This window comes from Denticeps clupeoides, chromosome 19, assembly GCF_900700375.1.
Source record: "Denticeps clupeoides chromosome 19, fDenClu1.1, whole genome shotgun sequence".
In the NCBI taxonomy this organism is placed as follows: Eukaryota; Metazoa; Chordata; class Actinopteri; order Clupeiformes; family Denticipitidae; genus Denticeps; species Denticeps clupeoides.
In genome coordinates this window covers 3,821,339-3,848,063 of record NC_041725.1, presented here as the reverse complement: position 1 = coordinate 3,848,063, position 26,725 = coordinate 3,821,339, and the positions used below count along the sequence as shown (strand labels likewise).

General features: G+C 44.7%; 4 protein-coding genes across 7 annotated transcripts; 3 read left to right on the top strand and 1 right to left on the bottom strand.

Moving 5' to 3' along the window:
* The first annotated feature begins 1,234 nt into the window (after window positions 1-1,234).
* LOC114769768 (myb-related transcription factor, partner of profilin) lies at window positions 1,235-7,415 on the top strand. Of its 2 annotated transcripts, none has more exons than XM_028963097.1 (5): window positions 1,235-1,377; window positions 2,252-2,435; window positions 3,556-4,005; window positions 4,084-4,137; window positions 4,845-7,415. In XM_028963097.1, the coding sequence occupies exons 2-5, from the start codon at window positions 2,300-2,302 to the stop codon at window positions 5,291-5,293; spliced, it is 1,089 nt and encodes a 362-aa protein (XP_028818930.1). In that variant the 5' UTR covers window positions 1,235-1,377; window positions 2,252-2,299; the 3' UTR covers window positions 5,294-7,415. The 2 variants fall into 2 exon arrangements, with proteins under 2 accessions (XP_028818930.1, XP_028818931.1); XM_028963098.1 differs by lacking the exon at window positions 1,235-1,377 and adding an exon at window positions 1,500-1,551.
* Window positions 7,416-7,614: 199 nt separating this feature from the next.
* On the top strand, window positions 7,615-10,053 carry LOC114769769 (ras-related protein ORAB-1). Its single transcript, XM_028963100.1, has 6 exons — window positions 7,615-7,724; window positions 8,071-8,143; window positions 8,297-8,392; window positions 8,796-8,891; window positions 9,003-9,134; window positions 9,267-10,053. Exons 1-6 carry the CDS (start codon window positions 7,711-7,713, stop codon window positions 9,486-9,488), a joined length of 633 nt encoding a protein of 210 aa, XP_028818933.1. The 5' UTR covers window positions 7,615-7,710; the 3' UTR covers window positions 9,489-10,053.
* Window positions 10,054-10,428: 375 nt separating this feature from the next.
* On the bottom strand, window positions 10,429-15,378 carry LOC114769767 (gap junction delta-2 protein). Its single transcript, XM_028963096.1, has 4 exons — window positions 15,362-15,378; window positions 12,523-12,659; window positions 12,316-12,368; window positions 10,429-11,540 (listed from the first exon to the last, which is right to left on the bottom strand). The coding sequence occupies exon 4, from the start codon at window positions 11,536-11,538 to the stop codon at window positions 10,429-10,431; it is 1,110 nt and encodes a 369-aa protein (XP_028818929.1). The 5' UTR covers window positions 11,539-11,540; window positions 12,316-12,368; window positions 12,523-12,659; window positions 15,362-15,378.
* On the top strand, window positions 13,502-25,413 carry LOC114769766 (vascular endothelial zinc finger 1-like). 3 transcript variants are annotated; one of them, XM_028963094.1, is made up of 6 exons: window positions 13,502-13,689; window positions 18,257-18,379; window positions 18,710-19,470; window positions 21,623-21,692; window positions 21,882-22,050; window positions 22,763-25,413. In XM_028963094.1, the coding sequence occupies exons 1-6, from the start codon at window positions 13,657-13,659 to the stop codon at window positions 23,059-23,061; spliced, it is 1,455 nt and encodes a 484-aa protein (XP_028818927.1). In that variant the 5' UTR covers window positions 13,502-13,656; the 3' UTR covers window positions 23,062-25,413. The 3 variants fall into 3 exon arrangements, with proteins under 3 accessions (XP_028818927.1, XP_028818926.1, XP_028818928.1); XM_028963093.1 differs by having other exon boundaries at window positions 13,503-13,689; window positions 22,697-25,413; XM_028963095.1 differs by lacking the exon at window positions 18,257-18,379 and having other exon boundaries at window positions 13,504-13,689; window positions 22,697-25,413.
* The last annotated feature ends 1,312 nt before the right edge of the window (window positions 25,414-26,725 follow it).

Below are 26,725 nucleotides of genomic sequence, written 5' to 3'. Positions count from 1 at the left end.
AAATTTGTCCTCTGCATTTAACCATCACGCTTGGTGAGCAGTGGGCAGCCATGACAGGCGCCCGGGGGAGCAGTGTGTGGGGACGGTGCTTTGCTCAGTGGCACCTTGGCGGAGTAGGATTCAAACCGTCAACTAATTACGGGGCCGCTTAACTGTCCGTGGTAGCATGAGACGGAGTTACATGTGGCTCACAAGTGGCTCAGGTGGTGCTGCTCATCCAGGATGGCACATCAACGCGAGCTGTGGCAAGAAGGTTTGCTGTGTCTGTCAGCGTAGTGTCCAGAGCATGGAAGTGCTACCAGGAGGCATGCCAGAACATCAGAAGACATGGAGGAGACCGTAGGAAGGTAACATCCCAGCTGCAGGATGTGCATGTGTCTGCTCAAATGGTCAGAAATAGACTCCATGATGGTGGTATGAGGGCCCGGCGTTCACAGGAGGGGCTTTGCTTACAGCCCAACACAGTGTAGCACATTTGCCAGAGAACACCAAGATTGGCAAATTCACCCATCTGGCACCTGTGCTCTTCACAGATGAAAGCAGGTTCAGGCTGAGCACATGTGATGGACGTGAGACACCATGGAGAACATTCTGCTGTCTGCAACGTCCTCCAGCATGACCGGTTTGGCAGTGGGTCAGTAATGGTGTGGGGTGGTATTTCTTTGGGGGGGGCCACACAGCCCTCCATGTGCTCGCCAGAGGCAGCCTGACTGCCATTAGGAAACGAAATGAGATCTTCAGACCCCATGTGAGACCATATGCTGCGGCTGGTCCTGCAAGACGAAGGCATTGATGCTATGGACTGAATCCAATGAAGCACATCTGAGACATCATGTCTCGCTCAGTCCACCATCGCCACATTGTACCACAGACTGTCCAGGAGTTGGTGGATGCTTTAGTCCAGGTCTGGGGGGAGATCCCTCAGGTGCTGCCCAGACATGGTAGGGAGGTTATACACACTACTGAGCCTCATTTTGACTTGTTTTAAGGACATTACATCAAAGTTGGATCAGCCTGTAGTGTGTTTTTCCACTTTCATTTTGAGTGTGAGTCCAAATCCAGACCTCCATGGATTGATTCATTTGATTTTGTTGTCCGCACATAAGAACATTTCATTCATTCAGACCCAGGATGTCATATTTTTTTGTAAAAATGCACCATGTATCTTTATTTCTCTGTTTTAACCGGATTGTATAGAAATCGTCGTGGGTGCGTGAATTGGGCGCTCGGCTCCGCTCGCGTCCGCTCTCGTCTGACTTCGTGGTTTTTTGCGCGGACGCAGAACGCGGCGCAGCTGAGCCTGCGCGGCTCGGACCCTCCGCGCCCCGCGAACTGTGTCGGCCGCGACGCACCGGCGCCGTTTCCGCGGCTCCCCGGGTAAGAAGCGCACTCGGGCCGGAGCGGCGCGTCGTCGGCGGGCGGCGAGGCGCGACAGGACGCGACGTCGCGCCGCGGCGACGGAGGCCAGCAGGCCCGCGGACGCCGCGTGTTTACGCCCGGGAAGCGCTGCCGGAAAGCGGGTGTCGCGGTTCTAACGCGTTCGGTGCGACGGTAGGCGACGCGTGTCTGAGTACTACTGTTGTTTTAATTGACTTTATTTTATTTTACCTCCGTTCGTTTTAGGCTAAACGCGGGACGCCGAGCGCTTAGTTCCGGTTTCTGAGCTCGGGCGGCTGCGGCGCAACAAAGAGCCGCGGCGCCTGTGCGCATTGGCCAGGGCTTCATAAATCACCAATTAGCGGTAATGGTTAATTTAAAGAAAAAGGCTCCGATTTAGAAAAAAAAAAAAAACAAGCCGGATGGCACCTTCCGCGTCGAGGCGTCTCCGCCTTTGTGGCGTCTGCATGTTAATTCTTCCCGCTGGAGTTTACGCGCCGCCCGCTGCTCGCACGTCAACGCGACGGTAATCGGCGGAAAACTTCACTTTCCACACTTCACTTTCACTATTTAAACGAAATATCGACCATTTAAACGGACTTGCAGGAGGTGGTTTGAAGGCTCGGAACACGTGGGTAATATACCATAATAATAATAATAAAAGTCTAGTTGCCAGTGAAATAAGACCTGAATGACTGAGAATTTTCATATATAAGATAATATACTAAATACCCAAACGCACTGTCCTATGAACCAGAACACCACAAAGTCACGGGTTCAAATCCCACTTATATATAAACATAATTGTATTTTGTGAGTGACTATGTGTCACCAAATGATGCTGAATTGCAACACGTGGGTCTTCTGCCGTCAGGATCACGCGCCTGCCGTGTCTGTGGAGGGCTGGACGCCGCAGCGCAGGATGTCTGGGTATCCTTATGCTCGCAGCGGCCGCGGAGGAGGCACAGTCCGCTTCAAGAGGAGGAAGTCGCGCTTCTCTTTCGAAGAGGTCAAGCTCATGCTCAGTGAAGTTAAAAGGAACCGCCACATTCTCGTAGGCAAGTATATGTGAAGGGGGGGGGGTTAGGATCAGTCATGACCATAGTGTAGATGTTACCATTTTCATGGGAATTGTACTTTATTTTCCTCCATTGATTGTATTGTTTTGTACGTTTGTAAAACACTGAAAACTAAGTTAATAGATCCCTACATTCATAGAAAATGTGGATATATCTAAAGCAATTACTAAAATCTGTTAGGATGTCCTGTTAGATGTAGTAGGCATTTTAAAACCAGTGTTCACCAATGGTGCTGTTTGCAGTACTTATGTATTTATTTTTTTGCTTTCGTATTGGCCCCCTAATACTGTATCTGAAGCCTCTTGTTAAAATTCAACGGCAATTACAGCCACTTTGATCCAGTTCCACAATGAGATTTCACCAGGACACACCGTTTCGGTGTCTGTAGCTTTAAATGCTAATGAGGTGGAGAGCGGCCTATAGAAACTGAGGTGGCATTTGCGCAAATGACGTCATCAACACTTGTGTCTGCATTTTTCCAGAAAAAATAAAATGAACTCACTGGTTCTTCAGAGTCTCACATGACTGAACCCGTGGTCATTTCGGGGCAGTGGTGGCCTAGCGGGTAAGGAACTGGACTCAAACTGGTAATCAAAAGGTTGCAGTTCAAATCCTGAACTGCCAAAGTGCCACTGAGTACCATCCCCACACCCTGCTCCCCGGGCGCCTGTCATGGCTGCCCACTGCTCACCAAGGGTGATTGTTAAAAGCAGAGGACACATTTCGTTGTGTCACCGTGTGCTGTGCTGCAGTGTTTCACAATGACAATCACGTCACTTTCAGAATGGCCAAAGCACTCTTTACACCTATCGCCATTTCTAGCCACTTCAGGACCATAGACAGGCTACTGGAACTCGTATTAATGTTCAATAATAATAATAATCTCACAAAGTATAGTTGTCATAATAGGGGACCTTTGAACTCCCCTTGATCTCAGGAAGAAAGCCTGGAAGAAGCGAACAAGATTACTGAGAATTTGGGAAATGAATGTGTTTTGTTCTCTGAGCAAAATCCTTGGCTGGGATTAGCATGTCGCTATCATGTGTAGTACCAGGCTGTTTATCCTGTAATAATTTCTCCTGGTTTCTCGAACCTACAGGGAAGTTCAACCGTGGCGTCTGCTCAGATGTAAAGAAACGCACATGGGCGGCCATCACCGCTCGCGTTAATGAAATTAGCGAGTGTCCTCGCGAGATCCTGGAGATCATCAAGAAGTGGTCAGACCTCAAGTGTGACACCAAGCGCAAGGTAGCAGCCATGAGAGCGTCGGGGGCTTCGACCGCTCGCATCGCCCGAGACCTCTCGGCTGTGGAGAGCATGGTGCACAACATCCTTCAGATGCCGGTGCCTAGCAATGATTTCGGGGCTCCGTCGGTTGACAACCACGGTGACGATGACAGTGTGGGAGCCCCAGTTCCTCAAAATCCATCTGGAGTGACCAACGGCAGGATGCTTCTGCGCCCCAGTGTCGCGCCTGGCAGTGCAGATGCCTCCCTGACCACTGCCATGCCTGAGGAGTCCCTGTCTGTGCCCAAGGATGTGTTCAAGAGTGAGCGTGTTACATTTCTTGGAAATAGTTCTACATTTGGGCTGAACTTCACATAATCTGATAACTTTGTCATTGCAGGGAGCTCACCGTGCCACGTCCCAGATTTCCATTTTGAAAGTTCAGATGTGGACGGTAAAACTTGTTATAATATTCTTTTTGCCTCCAGCCTTGATATTTATACTCAATGCCAAGGGGTGAGAAACATATGGTTGTAAGTGACATTTTTCCAAAAAAAAAAAAAAAAAAAGACCAGATTTTGATCTCTGTTGGTTTCGTTTTTATAAGCACTTCTATTTACACATCAAGTTCAATTATTTTAATAAGTCACAAGCCCCCCTTGGCACCAACTGTTTCTGTGTGTTAATTTATTTGTTTTTTGTCCATGTACTGATCAAGAGCTTTTATTTGATATACATATGTCAGTTTTGCCCAAAATGTCACTTATGTGCAAATAATTGAACTTCTGATGGCTGTTAAATTTAAGAACAATGCAACATAAAGTATCTCAGGAGCTGCATTTGTTACTTGATGGTGGTGGATAAGCGTTCAGTTGGATGTGGGGCAATCGTTTACATTATTTACACCAGCAGTGGGTAAGGAAGCGGACCCGTAATCTGAAGGTTGTCGGTCCGAATCCCAGTTTTTTATGGCTTCCCACCGCTCACTAAGGGTGATGGTTAAATGCAGAGGACGCATTCCATTGCGTCACCGTGTGCTGTGCTTCACAGTGACAATCACCTCACTTACTTAAAGAGTGGGGGCACATTCATCAATTCCACCTGTCTGCATAAAAGTGATCTACAATGACTGTTGATGTGTTAACTCTGCGTTCTCTACAGAACCGGGCATGAAGTTTACCGAAGGCCCACAGGAAGGAGTCCATCGCGACCCCTCCAGGGCCATCAGCCATCAAGTCACAAACGGGACGTCTGTAGGCTCCGCTGTCACCAAAACCCCGTCTACCTCCCTTCCGCCCATGTCCAGGCCCGCCTCCTCGCCCCCATCACATCAACCTGCTTTTAAAGACCCGAGGCTGGGCACCCTGCAGGAGCAGCTGGCCCATAACTCCTCTCTGAGCCTGCAGGAGCAGCAGGCCACCACGCAGCTGGTGGGGTCGCTGTCCCGCTCGCTGGAGTCGCTGTCTGAGTCGGTGCAGCATCTGGTGGAGACGCAGCAGGACTTTGTGCGCAACTCGCTGCAGCTGCAGCGTGACACGCTGCACATGCTCCGTGATTTCACCTCCAGCGCCCTCACAATACTGCAGGACAAACTCAACGGTCACCCCTAACGCATCGAGCTCGTGGCTTTTCCTGCTGCGCCGTCATCTGGTTGTGGTCCAAGCTAGTTTTAGTAACACAAACACATTCGTGGATTACAGCTGACCCTAGTTTTCCCTGGAATTGTCCTTGGAATTGTCCACCCCTTAACTTAAGTTTTAATTTCAACTATTGTTTAATTAGGATCGGGTGATGTCTTTACAGTTTCAGCCGGGATTGGAAATCGAGGAATCAGCCTGTGTATTGTGGCATACCCAATCATGCACCAAGAATCTGTCTGGGAACCGCGATATAGAATATGAGAATATAGGAAATATGACCTCAAATTACCTTGTTAGTTTGTTGCAGTCTAAACATCTCAGCAAATCTTCAACATGTGCTGAATGATCAGCTGAATGTGCATTTGCCAGTTTCAGTCTTGGATCAGGTTGCTCCCAAATCAATCATCTTGGTATCTGTGTAGCTACAAGATATTGAAATTCTTGGCTTGTGTTGTTTGCACAAGTCCTCCGTAGTGATTTCAGATGTAAACACTGCAGATCTAAAAATTTTTATCATTCTTTTTTTCTATTATTATTATTAAAATACATTTTTACGACTATGAAAATGGTTTGTTTGGTAGGCTGGCCTTCACATGTCCCTTCTCCTTTGACTCTCCCAGACGTTCACATACCACACTAGTGGTGACTTCTGTCTCAGGCTTCACTTTTTACATCCTTACACACCCATATATACACGATCATCCATCATTTTTTGTTTCCTATTTTTTTTAGAGATGCTATAACCAGCTGCCTTGGCATCACAGTTCGTCACTTGTCAACCTCACCTAAATACTTACTTTTCTCTTTTTTTTTCTGCTTCCAGCATGTCAGCAGTCATAATGTTATGACTGATGGGTGTATTAACCACTGCTTTATGTCCTCGAGATCTTAAGGCTGTTCCAATGGGTCCAAGAACTGAGGCCAATATCAGCATTCTGAAATGTCTCATTCTTTTTGTCTTTGTGCTCTCTTGTCAGCTTAGGGTCAGAAGCAGATGGTAATATTGCGTACTAATCAAGGCTATGTTTAATAACCCATGATAAGACTTGCACAATATGCAGTTTTACCGTTTGTGGTGTTGGGAGAGGTAGCAGTGATTTACTGTGGTGATTTACGGCAACACAAGTCAGTCAGGAATGTGTGAAGAATAAGAGATGTGCTGCAATACAATGAGTCTGAGAGTAGTGTAAAATATTATTTAAAATCGTTGTGATATAATATATTCTGGTCATAGGTGCACCTTTACTGTGGGTTTTGGCTATACGGATAATGGCCACTGGGGGCAGCACAAGTGGAGGACAGCTCTGGCTGGTTTGCTCCCATTGACCTTTAAAAAGCACGGGTGCTGGGCCCTTGTATTTTCTATAAAAAGGCAGCCCGAATGCCCGGGCCATGTTGTCAAATTTGGCATCTGCACTAGAGAAGAGAGCCGCTCATCCGATAACTGGCTCCTGTTGATTAATGCCATTTCCGGGCAAAAAGCAAAAAATAAATAGATTTTACCATGAGTGGGAAGTTATGAAAGACTGCTTTGACAACTGTTTTAAATTCGAGTGGGTAAGGAAGCGGACGCGTAATTACGAAGGTTGCCGGTTCGAATTCCAAACCGCCAAGGTGCCGCCGAGCAAAGCACCGTCCCCACACACTGCTCCCCGGGGCGCCTGTCATGGCTGCCCACTGCTCACCAAGGGTGATGATTAGAAGCAGAGGACACGTTTCGTTGTGTCACCGTGTGCTGCGCTGCTGTGTATCACAATGACAATCACTTCATTTCCAAAACCTGCTGCCGAACAGTCATTCCAATTTTTAAGACCCTTTGTGCACCAATGACCTGTAGCCACTGTTTACTTTCTTAATTGACTTTGACATAAATTACTTATTTAATATTTTTATGACTGAGAGAAAGCCTTCCAAACTTTAATGTATTTTTTTCCCCTGTAGATTCCATGCAAGATATTTAATGCTTTCAGCAGACTTGAATGAACCATTTGGACTTTTTTTTTTTTGTTTCTTTTCTTTGTTATTACTTGCTTGGTAAATCTAATGTAATAACGATTAAAAAAGATTTAAAAGGTACCGTTGTAACGTTGTGTCCCCTGCAACCGAGGTTGGTGAGGATAAAAATAAAGGATCTGAAACGGAGCCCTTGTGCGAGTCTTCCTTCCCTCGCCTCCCCACCGCACCTGCTGTCGTAACTGAACTGTGCCTTTAAGTCACAGGTAGCGGCCACTCGGTAACCTGATCGCTGCTTTGAATAAATGATGGGGTCTGCCGCCGGGCTCATTATTCCATGGGGCTGTTTCCCTTCCATAAGCAAAGCGAGGCAACATCGCTTTATAAAGCGCAGGAGAAACCAGCCATTTGCCTGGAAAACAATTCCTCTGGAAATGACTCCTGAATAGTAAGTACATTGCCGTTTAAATTCTTTTAATTACAACTTGAATTCAAGATGTGCAAAGAAGAAAATAATATATGAAGTTGTTTTTGTCTTACTGCAACATCCCCTTACTGTCTTAATGTGTCCATTATACCATTATATGTTTTATTCATGCGTATAAGGGCTTTATTCTGTTCTTTGGCGTGGTAGAATTGTACAGTAAACACAGCAGCTGAGTAAATGCAGTTCCCGTTGTTGCATGTTGTTAATTCTTTGCAATATTCATTGAGGGCTCAAACTGAGCAAGGTCCTCGTTATTCTTTCTGTATTTTCAAGGGATGAATTTGGTATAAAATGATTTGCTTTCCAGTGACTACCTGTTCAAACTGCTCCTCATCGGAGACTCTGGTGTTGGCAAATCTTGCCTCCTCCTTCGCTTTGCGGTAGGCCTCAAATTTGATCCTGTCCTCTTTGAACACCATCTAATGCAGTATTTATAACGGGTCTGTAGATAAATGCATTGCATGAGAAATGTTTTTGAAATATTGTTGATTTGGCTACACCTCTGCGTCCTCGTGGTGCTTTTATTTTCTCAGGATGACACTTACACTGAGAGCTACATCAGCACCATAGGGGTCGACTTCAAGATAAGAACCATTGAGATGGATGGGAAGACAGTCAAATTGCAAATTGTGAGTAAATTCAAGGATCTAAGGAATTTGGGATTCTAGGACAGCAAGTTCAGTTATGCGAATAGAACAGGTTTCATCAAATCCAAGTTTTGCTTCTTGAGTTAATTGAGTTTTCCTTGCCAAAAACCTTCGACTTGCATTTTTATCCCCAATCTATGGTACTATACAATCTACAGTCTATACAGACTGAAAGAAAGTTATGTAGGATTTCAGAGAAAAAAAATGATATTTTAAAATCTAGGTAATCACAAAAGGACCGTTTAAACCTACAGGTGGAATTTCACCCGATCCACTTTATTGTCATCTCACTATATACAAGTACACGGGGAGACGAGATTGTGAAGCTTTGGAGATTCACAGTGTGCAAATGGACATAGTGCTTATGTCCCTTTTTGTTCTGCAGTGGGACACAGCTGGTCAGGAGAGGTTCCGCACAATAACCTCCAGCTACTACAGAGGAGCTCACGGGATCATCATTGTGTATGATGTTACCGATCAAGTAAAGCGCCCATTTTTAAATCATGCTTTCCACATTGTGTTCTGGACCTGCTCGTTGTGAAACTGTATGGTTGAACATGAATCACAATGTGAGGATTTGCTGCTGGTTTAGGAGTCCTTCAACAATGTTAAACAGTGGATGGAGGAGATTGATCGTTACGCATGTGAAAATGTCTCAAAGTTGCTGGTGGGGAACAAAAGTGATTTGGCGTCCAAAAAGGTTGTGGACTACACCTCTGCAAAGGTAACAGAGCCCATCTTTTTCATTTCAAATGGCAAACATTATTAAGAAAAATCATTTTAAAGGATCTGATTAAATGAAACTGTGCATTTCTTATTCTCAGAATGTTCTTCTGGATATAACTTGTCGTTACAGGAGTTTGCCGAATCACTACAGATCGCAATCCTTGAAACCAGCGCAAAGAATGCCAGTAATGTGGAGAAGGCCTTCTTAACCATGGCGTCTGAGATTCAGAAGCGACTTGGCAGTAACACTGTTCAGAATGAGACTGTCAAAGTGGGATCCAAAATAAACAGCGCCCCCCTTTGGCCTGGAGCAGAAAAGGCTGCAGCAGAGGAGGCCAGTTCTTGTTGTTGATATAGTTTGGATTTATTAAAAAGCAAGTTCTGAAACCTTGTTGAAGGCAATCTGTTTACCCCTAACACTATCTATGGTTGAATGAAAGGGGTAGTCTGAGGCTGGACACTAGTCCTGTGAAATATTACCAGAAATATTTTGAAGGAATCTTGACCATTGTTTTATGCAAAGCTTAAGTCTCTTCATTGTCTTATCATACTAATAATTTTATTACAGCACCCCCCCAAAAAAATTAATGCTGTAATAACATTCTCTACACAAAAAGCACACATTATGATCTTGATGTGTACGCTGTTGTATGCTCCGTGTATCTTCAGTTTTACCATTTTTGACATCTTTGCGTAAACAATATTATACATTTTGTTCCTCTGACGTTTTCCAGAGTCAGAGATTTTGTTTGTACATCAAAACTGTAAATGTGAAATTGTAGGACAAAAGAATGAGCAGAATTGTTTTCTCAGAGTTTTTTTTTTTAAATAGCATTTCAAGTTGTTGCATGGCCATCCACAGCTGTGATGCAATCCATTAAACAATTTCAAGTTTCACCTGTTGTAGAATCAAGGGATTTGGGCAAATTATACCATCCTTCCAAAAAGAATATATGTATTCATTACTGCTGTAGCTGTAAGCATAAAGACAGCATTTCCTTCTGCAGAATGCTTGTTGTGCAGGCAAATCTGTATATATGTTCATATTTCATTTTTATGTTTAACGTTTGCCAAAATATAAATCATTCCGTCTACAAACCCAAGAGAATCTGCTAAAATGATACTGTATATCCCACCAAAATACCTACTAACAATGAAAAAGATTCAATCGATTGCCGGAGATAATATTGTATTATGTAATATAGTATTATTTAATATAGAGATGTCGTCTACATTTAGTTTGTCTTTTTTCCCTTACTAGCATGAGATTAAAAAGAGTTTTGTGGAACTTTCTATAACCAGGACTTCTTACTTCGACCAACTTTGGCCATGTTGGCCAGTTTTGCCCTCATGCGTTCTCTCTCCTCAGGGGTCCGTTTAGATGTGCACTGCACAGTGGTGTCTGACTCGAAGGAGATGGCTGGGGCGTGGCTCAGAAGCCCTCCAGCCTTGTCCGGGGTCAGTGGCGCCGGGGTCTGCAGGATGAATCTGCCGTGCAGCGAGTGCTTGAGCTGCAGGAGTAAAGGGTTACCAGTGGAGTACCTGCCCGTGCGCTCCTCTACTTCCTTCTCCGGCAGGAAGCACAGAAAGCAGGCAGAGCAGAGAACTCGGAAGATGTAGACCCAGCCAAGATAGTGCAGCTCCACAATGTTAAGCAGGAAGCAGCCCAAGCTGACGCTGAACATGAAGTTAAGAAAGATGGTCTTCTCTGTGGCCCTTGACACAAAACAGTCGGTTCGTGTCGGGCACGGGTAAGTCTGGCAACGGAACAGGTGTGGAACCTCGAAACCAAATAAGTAGTACTGGCCCACTAGGAATGTAATCTCCATCACTGATCGCAGGACCACATGGACAATGTAAATAAGCAGAACTTTGCTTGACAGCTCAGTAGGGTCCTTGCTTAAATCTCCATGTTCCTCCTGCAGCAGATGCTGCCCTACACACTCCTCCCCATTAGGACCCCATTTGTTCCCATTGTTAAAACCTTGATAGACAGGACAAGTGAAGGCCTCGCCTCCACCTTTCTCCACCTGACCCATCTTCTGGGCTGCAGTTTGCTTAGTCTGGGCCTTCTTCTCCAGCTCCATCTTCTCATCTTTTGCGATTTTGTGCAGCACATAGACAATATAGAATATGGATGGCGTGGAGACCAGAACAATTTGAAAGACCCAGAAGCGGAGGTGCGAAACGGGGGCGAACGTGTCGTAACAGACGTTATTGCAGCCAGGCTGCAGTGTGTTGCAGGTGAACTTGGACTGCTCGTCGCTGTAGACCGCATCACCAACCAGCGCCACCAGCAGGATGCGGAAGATCAGCAGCATGGTCAGCCAGATTTTACCGATCACTGTCGAGTGGTTCTGGACCTCCGTTAAGAAGCGGCCAAGGATGGACCAGTCCCCCATTCCTTTGAGTGAAGCAGGTAGAAAAGCTCCTTAATTCCACTTCACACACTTCAATTAAATACTATAGTAATGAAAGGTAAAACAGAGAATTAGATGCTGCTATTATGACTTCTTCTGCACTAAATTATTAGATACATATATATGGGTTTTTGCTCGAGGTTTTAGCTTTTCTCTGCATATTTTAAAAACATGGATATCGCTTTAATTCATTTTTTCAGCAAAAATTGTCTCTTGAAGCGGATCGCAAAAATACACAAATTCAAACACACACTGAACTAATGGCAGTCCATAGTGAATACTGACTTTACTGAAATTAGCCTCGAATGGATCCAAATTCCGCACAACCAAATATAGCTGTGCGACCTGCATAGCTATATTTGAAGAGGCTTCTCTTTGTTAGACAGAATGAGCTCCATTGAGCCTGGCCCGACTGAATGGGCTGACCAAACATATTCAGGCACTCGGTCCTAAACGGTCAATGTACTGTATTCAGACAAAGCCTCCCAATATAACAATGTTATGACTTAAAGGCACAATGGCAGGCAACTTTTCTGTGCATCCATGAGCGATCCAACAAAATGTTCAAAGGAATCTGCTGGAAGAGGAGAACAATGCTTTTGTCCGAGAATATTCAGTTTTTCCGTTTTATCGTTTGCATTTACATTTATGGCGTTTGCAGTTAATCTGAATGAAAATGGTTAGCATGCACAGCACTCCGTTTAAATGTAATAACACTGAGCATTTCGTACCCATCATGCTGTCCGCAAGGGAACATACCTTTGTGTGCTTCAGCTCGACGGTGGCAGTAAATCCAGACAGAACATGCCAGCCTGTTTCATTAAACAGAAAAGTGACGTCTCACCAAAGACCACGTTTGAAGACAAAATGTCCATACAATTGTCATTAAATCTCTAAACTTGCTAACAAATCCACGTGAAAGTAACAGCTCTGCAATGAGAGTAGGCGCAGGGGGGTGTCACCTACACTGGCAAGACCTGGCCGCTCCCCAGTTCATTTGCTCTGCTGCCGCTTAGCCTTGGTGAACCCCAGGACTGTTCCACCCGTCTCTGTGAAGCCACATGTTCCGCGGAGCCTTTGTGCCGCTGAAAGGGGGAATGTGCCTTTGTGCCACAAGTAAACAGTGCAGAGTAAATCTGAACCCCTGAACTCAGGGGTTATACTGTGTGCTCAACATTATTAAGATGTATTAAAAAATACAAAAATCATTATGGCTCCTATCATGAACGACAGAGCCATATAGAATAGGAGCCATTCTGGGCAAGAAGAGGCTTGGAATAAACCATGTGGGATTCAAATGAAGGATGCATTTTTTAAATTGTCTATGACCAGCATGTGATACAAAGTTTTTACTTATAGTTTTTTTTTTCATGTGTTTTTATTGTTGTTATTTAATATACAGTGTGATGTAAATGGTCCAATCAGAACAACCTTGCCCCCTTGTGTTAAACTGATTATATTGCTTCTCACTGATTTTTAACACGTTACAACAGTTTCGAAAAATATTGTAAAGAAAGAAAAAATTATATATTATTATTGTTATTATGGACTTACATGAGTCTATGGAACAGCTATTAGTTATTTCTTTATTAATGCTTTGTGTTACAGTTATCCTAAATATGTTTAGAATATTTGTCTACTGTATATTTGGCTACATGTAAAAAAAAAAACATGTTTTTTTTTTTATTCGTCGATGAAAGCTTTTTACTTCCGTGTCTATATTTAGATGTAAAATTCTTTTTTTATAATTAACTCCTTGTTTTCTGTTGATGCAATGCCCGGGTTTATGGAATATGGATTGATGGGGGTTATTACATTTTAATCCACGCTGCTATGAACGCGTTTCGCACGCCGCGCAAATGACTCGTTTTTTTTTATTACAACTGCACGTTTTTAGGCGCTTCGGTTTTATGAACAAACACGATCCCCCGTGATTTTCCGTGTATCTGATTCCGCGAATCGTCGGAATATTTAATCTGGCGAAATCTCCAATAAAATGGTTTGGCCCTGCGGGTTACAGGAAGTTGTAGCAGCTGCCATGTTTGGCCGCTTTGTTGTAGGTTTCTTGTAGGTTTCCTGCAGATTTTTGGAAGTGTTGCAATGGAGCCGAGCTGGAGCACGTTTTTATTCCAGGTAAGGACGCCGGACACCCGGGCACCGACCCCGTACGCGCGGCGGGCGTTTTAACGCCGAGACCGGAGCACGGCCGCGTTTCGGCGCGTTTATCCCGAGTGGAGCTCGCCATGCAAAACAATGGTAGCGGGCTGGGCTCCAGCCGCATCAGTCCGGCACTTCCAGCCGGGACAACTTCCTCCGCGCGGTTGTAAAAAAAGAACCTGCTCGTTTTTAATTCACTGTTGTGTTGTTTTTTTTCCACTATTTTGTTGTTGTTGTTGGGTTTTTTATTTTCCTCTTCAAAAACCCTCCGTGCGAAACTTCCAGTCGCGCCGGGCGCTGCTGGCCGTCCGGCGGCTTCGTCCGCGCCGTTTTCCCGCTCCGGGTCTCGGCGCCCGGGACTCGCTGGCGAGCAGAGACTAGTTGGGACTTTTTTTTTCGTTTCCACTTCGCCCCCCTCCTCCATTCCCTCCCTTTTCCCCCCGAAAGTGGTGTCCGCGGGCGGGCAGGAGGAGCGGGCGGCCCGCCGGGGTGGCGGCTTCGGCGGCCGGGCCGTCGGATGTTTCTCCCCCCTTTCGGCTTTTGTTGAATGTGAAGCGGACGCGGCGCGGGTATTTTCGGGTTTTTTTTTCGGGCCTCGTCCGGCCCTCGGTCCACCGGTCGTCCCCCCCGGCGCGGTGCGCCTTTTCCCGGGGCAGCGGGAGCATCACTCCGCGGGGATCGCTCTCTTCTCCGAGTGCAGATTGAATTGTGGCTCTTTTCGGCCGAGCAATCCCAGCTAGTGTTGCTATTTATTACTTTTAGCCATTGGCCTGTAATTACAACTTCCAGGACGTATTAGTGTAATTACTGCGTAGTTATGAAAGTAAGACTCTGAGATTGGGGCTGCAGAGCTTTTATAAAGTCGCTGAAGTGCCTCCAGTGTCAACAAACGCACAGCGGGACGAAACATTCGTGTTTTTAACCAGCTGTGCTGAGGTAGAAAGGCGTGGGGCTGGGGACACCCCGAGTCGGACGACAGGGTGACCCCGATCCCCGATTCCGCACCTCCATGTGGGGAAGTTGCTTCCCCCGCTTTCTCACCCATCCCAACGGCCCTGTTCTTCATCCATCTTTACACTGTATTTACCACAGTTTTCTCTGCAGACGTTGTCAGGAGGAGTGGTGAAAGGTGGGACAGTTTAGGGAATGTTTATGTTTATAAATGTGGTATAATAACTGGATTAGAACAAATGAATCATTCCAGTTGTGTTTATGAACCGACTCTTCTGACCGCCTGCTCAGATCCATTGTAGTGGCGGTGAAACATGGCGTCTGTACTGTCCCCATCTGCGTCTGTGTTCTTCTCCCACACACCAGTTCAGACACACACACACACACACACACACACAAAGCCGCGAGCCCAAATGCTAATCGTAGCGGCAAGCCCTCCTGAGAACCTGCAGCCTGGGCCTTTCAGCAGGCCTCGGCGGCGGCTGTCCTGTCTGAGCTGAGCGCACACAAACACTGACGCCAGCTGAGCGGCGCTGGGCAAATGGGAGCGGACTCGCTCACAAAGCCCCCCTGGGGGGCCGTTAAGGCCATCGTGGCGGGGATTTATGTTCCCCACAAAAGAGCACGGAGGGGAAAAGGGGGTCCTTCTCCTCCTTCGTGCTGGATAGATAGGTGGCCAGTGGTCGTTTTTCCTTACCAGCTCCGGGGCTGCTACAGTAATCCGTCGTCGGCACCAATTCCCAAAAATCGCTCATAACCCCAGTCCCCTCCCCCCTCGGCACCGTGACCAACTGGATGATGTAGGCAGCTGCAGAACTGCGCATTTTAACGCTAGGCTGGCCTCAGACGTGTCAGGTCCACCCCAACCCCCCTCCATTATCTCATACCTCTTGCCTTCAGTCTCACGCGCTCTTCTGCTCGTTAAATATTTCATATGGATTTATGTGGAAGGACTTGTGCTCCCACAACAACAATTAATGCATAGCAAAAAAATAAAAAACAATGAAATTTAAAAAGTGGCAGAAAATAATACTTCTACCCTTTGACCCCAGCTCTTGTAATTGTATTGTGTGCATGCCTGGCTAAGTTGCATGACGTTGGGTACGCTGTCAAGATGTGGAGATGGTGCAAGACAAATGAAACACCCCCCAAGGACCCGTAAATGGGTCATTTTGTTCAAAAACACGGATAGTAGAACTGACTTAAAGCAAGGCATCTGTGATGCAGTTTCATCGTCACACTTTAAATATTCTTTGCAGGCCAATCATATTTGCCTAATTAATTAGTCGATTCGTTATAAACATATAGAGATCAGAATCATAACCTGTACCAGTCCACAAATTATAATGTAATTGTCATTTTTATTATTGATTTGACACTTTGTTATGTCTGGGCAGGGTTTTTTCATGAACTCTCTAGAATGTCTCACTTTAGAATACTGTTTATTGCATGTTGTAGAAAATCTAAATATCTAAAGCTGGTTTACAATGCTGTTACAGATGTTTGAAATATGTTTTCACCCTTCTGATTCAGATGAGTACTCAAGTCACTGCTGATAAAGGAAATTGAATCTTGTCTAATTCAAACAATCTAGTCCCTTGGTTCTCAAACTGTGTCATGCAGGCTCCCTCTAGTGGTGCACCAGGAGTCTGTGATTATGATTAATATTCACAGGCTCTGTGCAGAAATTATTCTTAATATCCCTGGTGTAGTACAGTTACATTGTACATAATGCTGGAAAGCATAATGCTGGACATTATGATGGTACGGGGAGAGGTGGCATGCAACTGTTCTTGTGCCAGATCACATGAATGCATTTTTTTGTGTACAGAAAATTTGATTACTTTTTAATTAGTAATTACTTAATTTTTACCCATCACAGGCCATTGACCTGAAACTGGTCCTTTTTATGCAAGGCTGCAGGGTGGCTAAATGTTTTTATTTCAGAATCATTTTACTGTGAAAATTAAATAGTTAACAATTGGCACGGTTAGCATCTCAAAAGAAAGCTAGAAGATTACTGCTATATTATTGCAGAATACTGGACAATGTGGCCTGCCTACTCCACATATAAACAGTGAGCTCACGTCAGGGTTGAAGACAGCCATGGTGAGCTTAGAATCCCAGAAATCGGGTCATTTATCCACATTGATTTGTTCTAGAGGGCTTCTTGTGACAATTGTCAAATTCATTTATTGAAATAGCAGTATCACTGTTGTATGACAGCATTGACACAATTGAGATTTTTAACAGTGTTGCTCTGTACCAGAATGAAGATTTGTCCGTACATTTTTTGTTAAATGTTATCCTTGGAAACCATATATTTAGGTGTTTACATTTTTCATAATTATTCTAGTGCATGTTAGATATCATGCATGAAAATCGCTGATAATTAGCATGGACGTAGTCCTGAGAGGAATATGCAGGAGGAAGGGAGGAATAGGGATGGTATTGGGGATGTATTGACAGGAGGAGGGAGTGAGGAGGTTGTCAGTCATGAATACAGGCTCTTCCCCTTTTCAATTTTCAATCTCTTAAACATCATTAAAGTTCATCTTTGGGGTTTCAGGAACAATTCCACTTCATGGGTAGTTGGCTCAGATAACTAGCAAGCGGTCCTCTCTGAAAATCCTGCTTTGACACATGCAGTCCCTCCCTTTGTGCCGCATGTTAAGCAGCCACAGAAAAGTATGTGCATTTATCTGTATAGATGTTCTAGTGAAAACAGTTTTAAATTGTCTGGATTGTTCAACTGAGGGACAGAATTTATTTTTTTATCTTTTATAATTCGACAATTATCATCACAATTACAAATATTACAAATATCTGTTTTGGGATACGTTGCAAGTCTTGAGGGGGTCATGTGTGGTTTCCCAGCACTGAGGGTTGAACCACAGACCCGTTCCACTTCCCACACACCAGGGCTTTCAACCACCAAGGCCTCTCGGTTGCCCATGCACTTGTATTTAATGCCGACCCGAACTTGGTTTGCAAAATGTTACTTTTGGTATCTCCTCCCTGATCTACCCAGGTGTGTTACTGATCACATGACCCAGCGTGGGAAGCTTATGGATGACCAGCTATCCCAGTGCTGATGTTCGTTATGGAATAACACCAGTCCTGTTGGTGTTATTCCAGGAGCGGTGGGGAACATCACCTTCCGCTCAAACGGTTTTGAGTGACGGAGACCCCTGTTTTTACTTAGCCCGCTTCTCAGCTGAAAACCTGCCCTGCTGTGGTCGTCACAGCTGTTCCCAGACCTATATCCCATAAATCCCAGCGACGTGTCTAGAGCTCAGAAAGTGTCTCTGTTGCAGGTCTGGGGAATTTTATTTGGACCTGGAGTTATTTCACGGCAGCCTGTGAAAAATGGTGTCCGTACAGGTCAGCTTTGATGAAGGCTGGATGAATACGGTCACCTGCACGTTCCTTCTGATCTCTGTAGCTCAGGGGCGTAGGCATTACAAGTACCCGATTGTTGTTGCGAATGAAGATTGATGAAATTGCATGTATATTTCACTGATGTTGGACTAATGAAAATGTCTGTATCAAATGATAATCAAATCATCACTCACTTTCCATAACCGCTCAGTCCTACTCAGGGTCGCGGCTGCCGGACCCCATCCCGGGACACTGGGCGCAGGGCGGGGACTCACCCAGGGCAGGGCGCCAGCCCACCACAGTGTATCAAATAAGTAATATTCATAATTTAAAGGTATACCAGACACATTTATATCATTCAGGAACATGATTGCAAATTTGTGTACTAAATTGTTGCACTACTGTTAGGCAATTATTGTAGAACTACTAACACCAATACTAAACACCCAAACCCCAAGGCCTGAGATCTGTTCTGCTCATTCTGTTGCGCCCGTCACTTTGGAACAGTTTAGGTCTCAGGTCGTTTTTTTAGCTGTTTGTTTGATGTCTCTTTGTAGTACATTTTATATAGAATCTTTTGTCACTTTAAAATCACTTTATTGTTTGCTGTATTTGGTCTTGTTCCGCCTAAATGCCACCCGTGTTCTCCTGTCTGTGTCTGTAGCAGGCAAATGAAGCCCTGCACCACCAGCACCAGGTTGCCCAGAACAGCCTCCTGCCGCTGCTCAACTCGGCCACCGAGCCTCAGGACCAGAAGCCGGTGCTGCCGATCCCCCTGGACCAGAAACCGCCAGTCATCGCCGCCGAACTCCTCAAAGACAACATGGTCGGCGGTGTGGGCGGAGGAGGGGGCGGGGGGGGAGGCGGCGGGGGCGGTCCAGTCCCTGTGGTGAAGAAAGAGCCCAAGACCAAGACAGCGTTTGTCTGTGGCTACTGCAACAAGGCCTTCCGAGACAGCTACCACCTGCGGCGCCACGAGTCCTGCCACACAGGGGTCAAGATGGTGTCACGACCCAAGAAGACGCAGACCGCCCCCACCATGGTGCCGCTCATCTCTACAGTGCCACGCGAGAATAACGGAAACCCTTCGTACATCTCAACCGTCGCCGGCATGCTCACCACGGCGACCACCTCAGCTTCCTCAGCAAATAGCATCATGTCTCCCATGGCCCAGCAACAGCAGCCCAAGAAGCCGCCCAAGCCGGTGAAGAAGAATCATGGCTGTGATATGTGTGGCAAGGCTTTCCGCGACGTTTACCACCTCAACCGCCACAAGCTCTCGCATTCGGACGAGAAGCCCTTTGAGTGCCCCATCTGCCACCAGCGCTTCAAGAGGAAGGACCGCATGACGTACCATGTGCGCTCGCACGACGGTGGTGTGCACAAACCCTATATCTGCTCTGTTTGTGGGAAGGGCTTCTCCAGGTATGTATTTAGAAGTGCATGTGCATTACAGCAATGTTTCAGAGGTTTCAGTGAGGCAGTTTTGATCAGTATAACAACATGGTAAATAATATTCCTAATATGAAATATTATTTATTATTGATAGTCGGTACGATAAGAAACCACAGCTCAAAGTATTATATATTTACAGTTTTTCCCCACTTTAAACAAGGTCAATAATTTCAAATCATCATGAGTTTTTAACTTTGCTGCATGTGTTGAGAAGGAAAATGTATGGCCATCAGTTTTGGAGTGAGCTAAATAGCAGATCAAAAGAGCCACTGCTGAAAATTCCAGACATGGTGGGAAAATAATATTGGTAGTAAAAAAAGAGGGCATTGCCAAACCATCAGTAGTATTTGGCAAGGGGGAGAGTAACATTACCAAATTAAACAAAGGAAATTAATAAAAGAAATCAACAATTTATTAATGCAAGATAATTAATATGTATGACCATTGGCTTGATCTGATTCTTTCCTATGGTCAACATTATGAAACCAAGCATGTGAGCTCCCTCACCTAGTGGGTGGCCCAGCCATTCGTATATTTTACTAGATGTGGCGATCATTGAAAAAAGATTGGACGCTCCTAGATCAAACACACAGTAGAAGTGAACAGTGGCCTCCAGGCGTACCACTAGAGGGAGTCACGGTATCATTAGTTCGAGAACCAAGGGTCTGTACATCTTATCTGGATATATAATATTATCCTTGAGCAGATACACTTTTGAAAGTATTTTGGGTGATATTATTTTAATTAAGCAGTCATACTTGTTCAGTGTTGGCACTGGGGTGCTGTAGATGCTAATATGAAAGTGAAAGTGGAGTGATTGTCATTGTGAAACACTGCAGCACAGCACACGGTGACTCCACAAAATGTGTCCTCTGCTTTTAACCCATCACCCTTGGTGAGCAGTGGGCAGCCATGACATGCGCCCGGGGAGCAGTGTGTGGGGACGGTGCTGTGCTCAGCGGCACCTTGGCGGTTTAGGATTTGAACCGGCAACCTTTTTGTTATGGGTTCGCTTTCTTACCCGCTAGGCCACGACTGCCCCAGTGATAATATGTTTATGAGTAAAACATAGTAAACAAGGTAGAATCCCTCTCAGCCAATCAAGACGAGTGTGTCTTCTAATAAGGAACTGTTGCTGATTTCTCCCTAGATAGTTCTTGCCTGCATCTGAGGTGCTGCGTTCTATTAGTTGAGGCCCCGGAGAGGTCAGAAGCCACAGTGAATGCTGGCTGTGAGGTGTAGAATGCGTCATATGGAGACTGCACACGTCCTCGGAGAGCACGACTCAAATTAGAACACCACAGGGACCAATCAGAGCTGTCACAGTAGGAAATACTGCTGCAGATGCTCTCTCATTGGTGGGTTCTCCATGACTACCAAAACCCTACATGACATAAACCGCCCACCCTCCCCATCCCTGGCATTTTGTTTCTCTGTAGAGTTAATAGTTTTCAAGGACGTGTAAATCGGAGGTATAATGACAGAGGCAGATATTTAATGGAATTTATTTTTACTAACAAGGTGCAATTGGCTGACACATCACACCCTCAGTCATCTAGAGTGTTATGGGATTGGTGAAGTAATCTGAGTGGGTCTAGGCCCTGGTCCAGTGTGGTGATTCAGTGGAGCAGTGTGCCAGTATGACTGCACCGGTCTGATTCAGCCGGAGCGTTGACGGCTTTTATTAATAAAAGGGTTAGGGTGCCTTTAAATTCTCTCTGAGAAACGGCTCCCGTACAGCCAGCTGGGTTTGTTTTTAGCTGACTGTGAGATGAGCCGTCGTTTAATGCGTAATCGGAGAAACGCGATCCTACGTCGGCACCCCCAAGTGCTTTATGAATATTGACCCAACGCGCTGAAGGGGTGCTATAGTGTGTTTTGTTGACCTCTGTATTTGACCGGTACTGTATGCCTCTTTAGGCATGTAACATTAGAACGTATCTGAAGCATTTATTCGTGTCAGATTACGAGGGTGATGTCATGACGTACTTATCAGAAGACAAGGTTGTGGGTGCTAAGTGCCACGAGTTGGTTTGAGAAGGTCATGTTAGACCAGAAAAAAAAAATGCTGTGTATTTTTGTGTGGTGAATTTACACTTTCTCTCGTGTTCCTGTCCTACAGACCAGATCATCTCAGCTGTCATGTAAAACATGTGCATTCCACAGAAAGACCCTTCAAATGCCAAGTAACAGTAAGTCCAACTACTGTCTCAATACATAACAGAAAATGTGTCCCTTTACTTCAATTGGCTTTTGATGCTGATACTGAAACTGGACTATACTATCAAATATTCACAAGTGGAAATGATCTGTCTGCAATACAAACATCGGCATCATCAGCTTCACAAGCTTACAGATATGAACTCTGTTCTCGCCGACAGGCCTGCACCTCTGCTTTTGCCACCAAAGACCGCTTGCGCTCACACATGATCCGACATGAGGGCAAGGTCACCTGCAACATCTGCGGCAAGATGCTGAGCGCCGCCTACATCACCAGCCACCTGAAGACGCACGGGCAGCAGGGCAACTTCAACTCATCCTGCAACAAAGGTACGCCTGTTGCCAGCTTTTTTCTTATTCCAAGTTTGTAGTGTCAGTGTGTAATTGTTATTTCTCAGAGATCGAGCATTAGTTATATACTATCCCAAATACACTAGTGCAATACTACAGCTGTAGTGTCGGGCTGAACAATTGATCAAATTTGAACCAAATATCATGATTGGCCTGACACCACCCAATAAAAAAAGTGGTTGACCAAGCGGGTAATGAGATGGACCCGTAACGGAATTCGTGCCACTGAGCAAAGTACAGTCCTTTTATTGGAGACAAGATTAATAGCTGATAAATAACAAGCAGTGTTTTTCTCCTAATAGAGCCACTCACTGCATATTTTCAGTGTTAATACCATACTCGCTTTCATATTTTTTCTCCAACTTTTGCGCAAGGGATTGTGGGAAATGTAGTTTAAATCAGAAATCCAATCTTTTCAGATAAAATACAATTAGATTTTTGTCAGCTTTTTTGTAGGTCATCTTTGTTGTATATATACTTGGCATAGATACATTGGTAATTGACCCAAAAAGCATGGAAGGCGTGGCTGAAAGATTTTTTTTTTTAGATAGAAAGAAAACAAAAGCTAAATAAATAGCCATGGACACATTAGACTTGGGTTTCTGATTTATTCTCTGTCTTCCAGACTCTAACGATGTGTGCAATTCTGTTTCATCGACCGCTGTCACACCCTCCACCGCCATCACTGCAGCAATTAACCGCGGCAACCCCACCAGCAATCCCGTCACCATCGCGGCCCAGATGAACATCAGCACCAATACAGTCAACATCACCTCTCCGGTCAGCCTCCAGCACCCGGTTACGATCACTGCACCTGTCAACATTGCCTCGGTCAACATCCCTGCCACCGCACCCATGAACATCGCCCACCCGGTCGCCATCACAACGCCAATGTCCATGAACATCACAGGTCCGCTCAACATTGCCATGCGCCCCATGGATAGCATGCCCTTCCTCTCCCAGGTCCTGCCCTCTTCCCCACCGTGGTAGGCCTCCGTGGCAAACAATCCCGGTGACCGATCAGACCAGTTGTATTTTTTTATAGACATGACACCTACCCACAACTCCCCACCCCCCCACCACCCGGGTCTCTGAAGCGATGGCTGCCACACTCACTGAAGTGCTGCTGGAGGTGAAACACCAACAAGGAGAGCAGTGAAGACCCTCCACATGCTCGATATCGCTGCTGTACTACATTTCTCCCCTGAAGGGCGTCTGTCTGCAGACCCTCCCCAGAAGCTGAAGAAAGGGATCGCGGTGGAGATCTCTGGTCGGTGAAGAGGCTCTTTTTTCTTAACTTTATTTTTTTTATATAGCTTGCTAATCAGTATTTAATAGTTTATGCATTTTAATGAGATACTACATGAAAAGGGACAGAAACCTTCCATTTTTGGAAAGATTTTTTTGATGTTGTAGATGTTGAAGAGCTGGCTGGCTGCTCTGGGCACTCTTGCTTTTTTATAGCAAGTCAGTTCTGTCCAGTGCAGCCACCCAGCCTGTGTTGTATTTTTATTATTTCGGTTTTTTTTTTCTTTCTTTCTAAACAAACTATTTGTTTCTGGAAAATATCATTCTAGTCTGTACCTCTTTTTCTTTTCATTTGGAATGGAGAAAATGTGCTTTCACCAGTTGTACAATTGCTGTGGTGGCAATTTAATAGGAATGAAATAAGGAGGGAGTTTTGCACTGAGCACATCCTTTTGTGATAACGGCAGTATTATCAACGATCAAAAATGCTAAGTATTGGTGTGAAACAAACAAAACAAGAAATATAGATGCCATCTAGTGGTCAGATAAGTTACTATGGGGGATCCCAAAGTTCTTTTGTATTATTATTATTATTATTATTATTATTATTATTGGTTCCTTTGGTCAGATTATTTTGCAAAGAGTTGGTCATTTTTAGTCTGTACCTTTGCTCAGGAACATTGCTGAGAATAACCAATTTTAGAGGAACAACTCGTGGTCTACATCAAATTCACACTAAGCATATTTTTTGCTGTCAGAGAGAAACACATGAGTCCTTCACAGCATGTCAGGGTAAATAATTGTTTAGGTGTAGCCGTCCATTTCAGACAAAGACTACTTTTCTCCAGTTCAAGTCTCAGTTTTAGCAGAAAATCTCTACTGGTGTGGACATCGTATCTCACTGCCAGCCAGTGATGGGGCACAGGGACAGCAGGTTACTCTGCACACTGGCAGATGATTGGCTAATTGCTACTTCACTACACAAGCCTTATTTTTGCATGAAGAACTTCATAAGCATGTGTGGCTCAAACTGGGTGCCGCAGGTCCCTTTTGGACTGGACTGGATTGAGTATGTACATTTTAAAACTGGAATTACAATGTGATTGCGTGAGTTTACTGTCAGATAGGACAGATATTACGAGGGGGGGTGAAAAACACTACGTTCAGTAGGTTGGGAGTATATGCCTGTGCCTGTGGTCATTACTTGTCCTTTCACTGGAGTGTTTCTGGACAGAAATGGCTTCCTGGAACATTGCGAGACTGCTCAGTCCACCATGTATTTACTTGGAACTAAATCATTGGGCTCATTGATTCATTTGGATAATTTCATGAGGGATTGAAGACTAATTTGTATTTTTTTATGGTTGTATTTAAAAAAACAAAATTAACTTTATCATCAGCGTAACATTTTATGAATTTATTGCTGGGAAAAAATGTTGAAACAAATACATTTTCTTCCACAGAGTAAGTGGGGTAAAAAGTTCAAAGGTCAATATTGAATCTATTTTATAGCCTCTTAATGATTTGCTAAATCCTGGAGTTGCATGTGAAGGCCAATGAATGTATATCTTTGTACAAAAACGTATTTAGTTCTGAGGAAGTGGTAGTTACGATAGACACATGGGGGAACAGATAACCTTTTTATAAAACTTTTTGTATTAGAACATTAACAACAATAATTTTGTATATACAAAGAGTAGGCTTTCTGATTAGCAGAAAGGTAAAGCAAAGAAAAACAAGACATTCCTACATTTTTTTTTCTTCTTTACGTCTGTTAAGGATTATGTAAGCATTTAGCGCAATGTTTTATGTGGCTTTTATTTGGAAAAATCTGAATAAAAGAAAGAGGATAAAACATGCCTGGATGTTCCCTGCTGGGGCAGAGTTGAAAATGGCGGCGTCGGGCGCTTCCATGAAAGGCTCCGCCTCTCTCTCCTCCGCCCGTCTCTCCCTCAGGTGCCTCAGAGTTCCGCATTGCTGGCACGCCGCTTGGTGATGTGTTCATAAGTGCCTCTGTGACTAAAACACATATTAACAGGATTTGGGAGTGTACTGTGCCAAACCAAGCTCTGTGTGTGTGACGGGAGAAATTTGTGTGTGTGTTTTTTTTTTTTTTTTTTTTTTTTTCTTTGTTTCTTTGTCTATTAAACACAAATCTGTTAATGGCCTGTATGTGTCCGTCTGTTTATTGCACCTTAAAAAGACCAACTTGCTTTCGAGCGTTGTGATTATGAGTTAATTGCATATTGAGCTTGTGATAACTGCTTATATAATATCTTCATTAACCCCAGTTTTAACCTTTTGTGTGCAGGGTGTCACAAATAATTTACATTTACGGCATTTATCAGATGCCTTTATCCAGAGCAACTTACAATCAGTAGTGACAGGGACAGTTCCCCTGGAGACACTCAGGGTAGTGGCCCACTAGGCTACTACCACCCTTGAGGGTCCTATGAAAAATTTGCATTTCAAGTCAAAATGTAAAATAAATATCTCGCTAAATAACACTACATTCTCTCATTTGTGAGACCACAAAGTGTGATTTGTGCTGGAAGATGAGGAATTGGTGCCAACACGAAACCCATGCCTGGGTAGCAACCCAGGGCAGTGGTGGCCTAGCGGTTAAGGAAATGGCCCCGTAATCAGAAGGTTGCCGGTTCGAATCCCGATCTGCCAAGGTGCCACTGAGCAAAGCACCGTCACCACACACTGCTCCCCGGGCGCCTGTCATGGCTGCCCACTGCTCACCAAGGGTGATGGGTTAAATGCAGAGGACAAATTTCACTGTGTGCACCGTGTGCTGTGCTGCTGTGTATCACATGTGACAATCACTTCACTTAAAAACGTTTCTACCTGGTCTTCTGGAACACTTGAAGTGAAAGTGAAATGATTGTCATTGGGAAACACTGCAGCACAGAACATGGGGACACAACGAAATGTGTCCTCTGCTTTTAACCATCGCCCTTGGTGAGCAGTGGCTAGCCATGACAGGCGTGTGGGGACGGTGCATTGATCAGTGGCACCTCAGGTGCCCGCTTGATTCATTTCACCTACTGTACCGGGCATTTTTCACATGTTTTTCACCATGTGCTGATTCTGACAGAGTTGTGTTTTGTGCTGCTTGAACTGCAAACTTTAAAATGATGGCTACTGATTGTAAGTCATTCTGGATATCTCACTTTTGTGAGATACCATAGATTCCCTAACACTATTCTATAAAGACAAATGTCTCGTGTGGAAAGCTAACATTGATATTGGCTATAGGATCAAAAAAATTATTTTCTCTCCCACAATGGCATTTTATGCTAAAAAAAATATTTAGCATAAAAACAAGAACTTCAGCACCCCTGTGGAACACGGTGCTGTTGATTTTTGTACATAGTTCTAATGGTTACTGAACAGATCG

Excerpts from the sequence above, each read along its gene's own strand:
- LOC114769769 (XM_028963100.1), top strand. Across the intron at positions 8,144-8,296 it reads GCCTCCTCCTTCGCTTTGCG|GATGACACTTACACTGAGAG; the intron begins GTAGGCCTCAAA and ends TTATTTTCTCAG. Across the intron at positions 9,135-9,266 it reads TGGACTACACCTCTGCAAAG|GAGTTTGCCGAATCACTACA; the intron begins GTAACAGAGCCC and ends TTGTCGTTACAG.
- LOC114769767 (XM_028963096.1), bottom strand. The coding sequence starts at position 11,538 with ATGGGGGACTGGTCCATCCTTGGCCGCTTCTTAACGGAGGTCCAGAAC.
- LOC114769766 (XM_028963093.1), top strand. The coding sequence starts at position 13,657 with ATGGAGCCGAGCTGGAGCACGTTTTTATTCCAG. Across the intron at positions 13,690-18,256 it reads GGAGCACGTTTTTATTCCAG|TCCTACTCAGGGTCGCGGCT; the intron begins GTAAGGACGCCG and ends ATAACCGCTCAG. Across the intron at positions 21,693-21,881 it reads CCTTCAAATGCCAAGTAACA|GCCTGCACCTCTGCTTTTGC; the intron begins GTAAGTCCAACT and ends TCTCGCCGACAG.
- LOC114769768 (XM_028963097.1), top strand. The coding sequence starts at position 2,300 with ATGTCTGGGTATCCTTATGCTCGCAGCGGCCGCGGAGGAGGCACAGTC. Across the intron at positions 2,436-3,555 it reads GAACCGCCACATTCTCGTAG|GGAAGTTCAACCGTGGCGTC; the intron begins GCAAGTATATGT and ends TCGAACCTACAG. Across the intron at positions 4,006-4,083 it reads GCCCAAGGATGTGTTCAAGA|GGAGCTCACCGTGCCACGTC; the intron begins GTGAGCGTGTTA and ends TTGTCATTGCAG.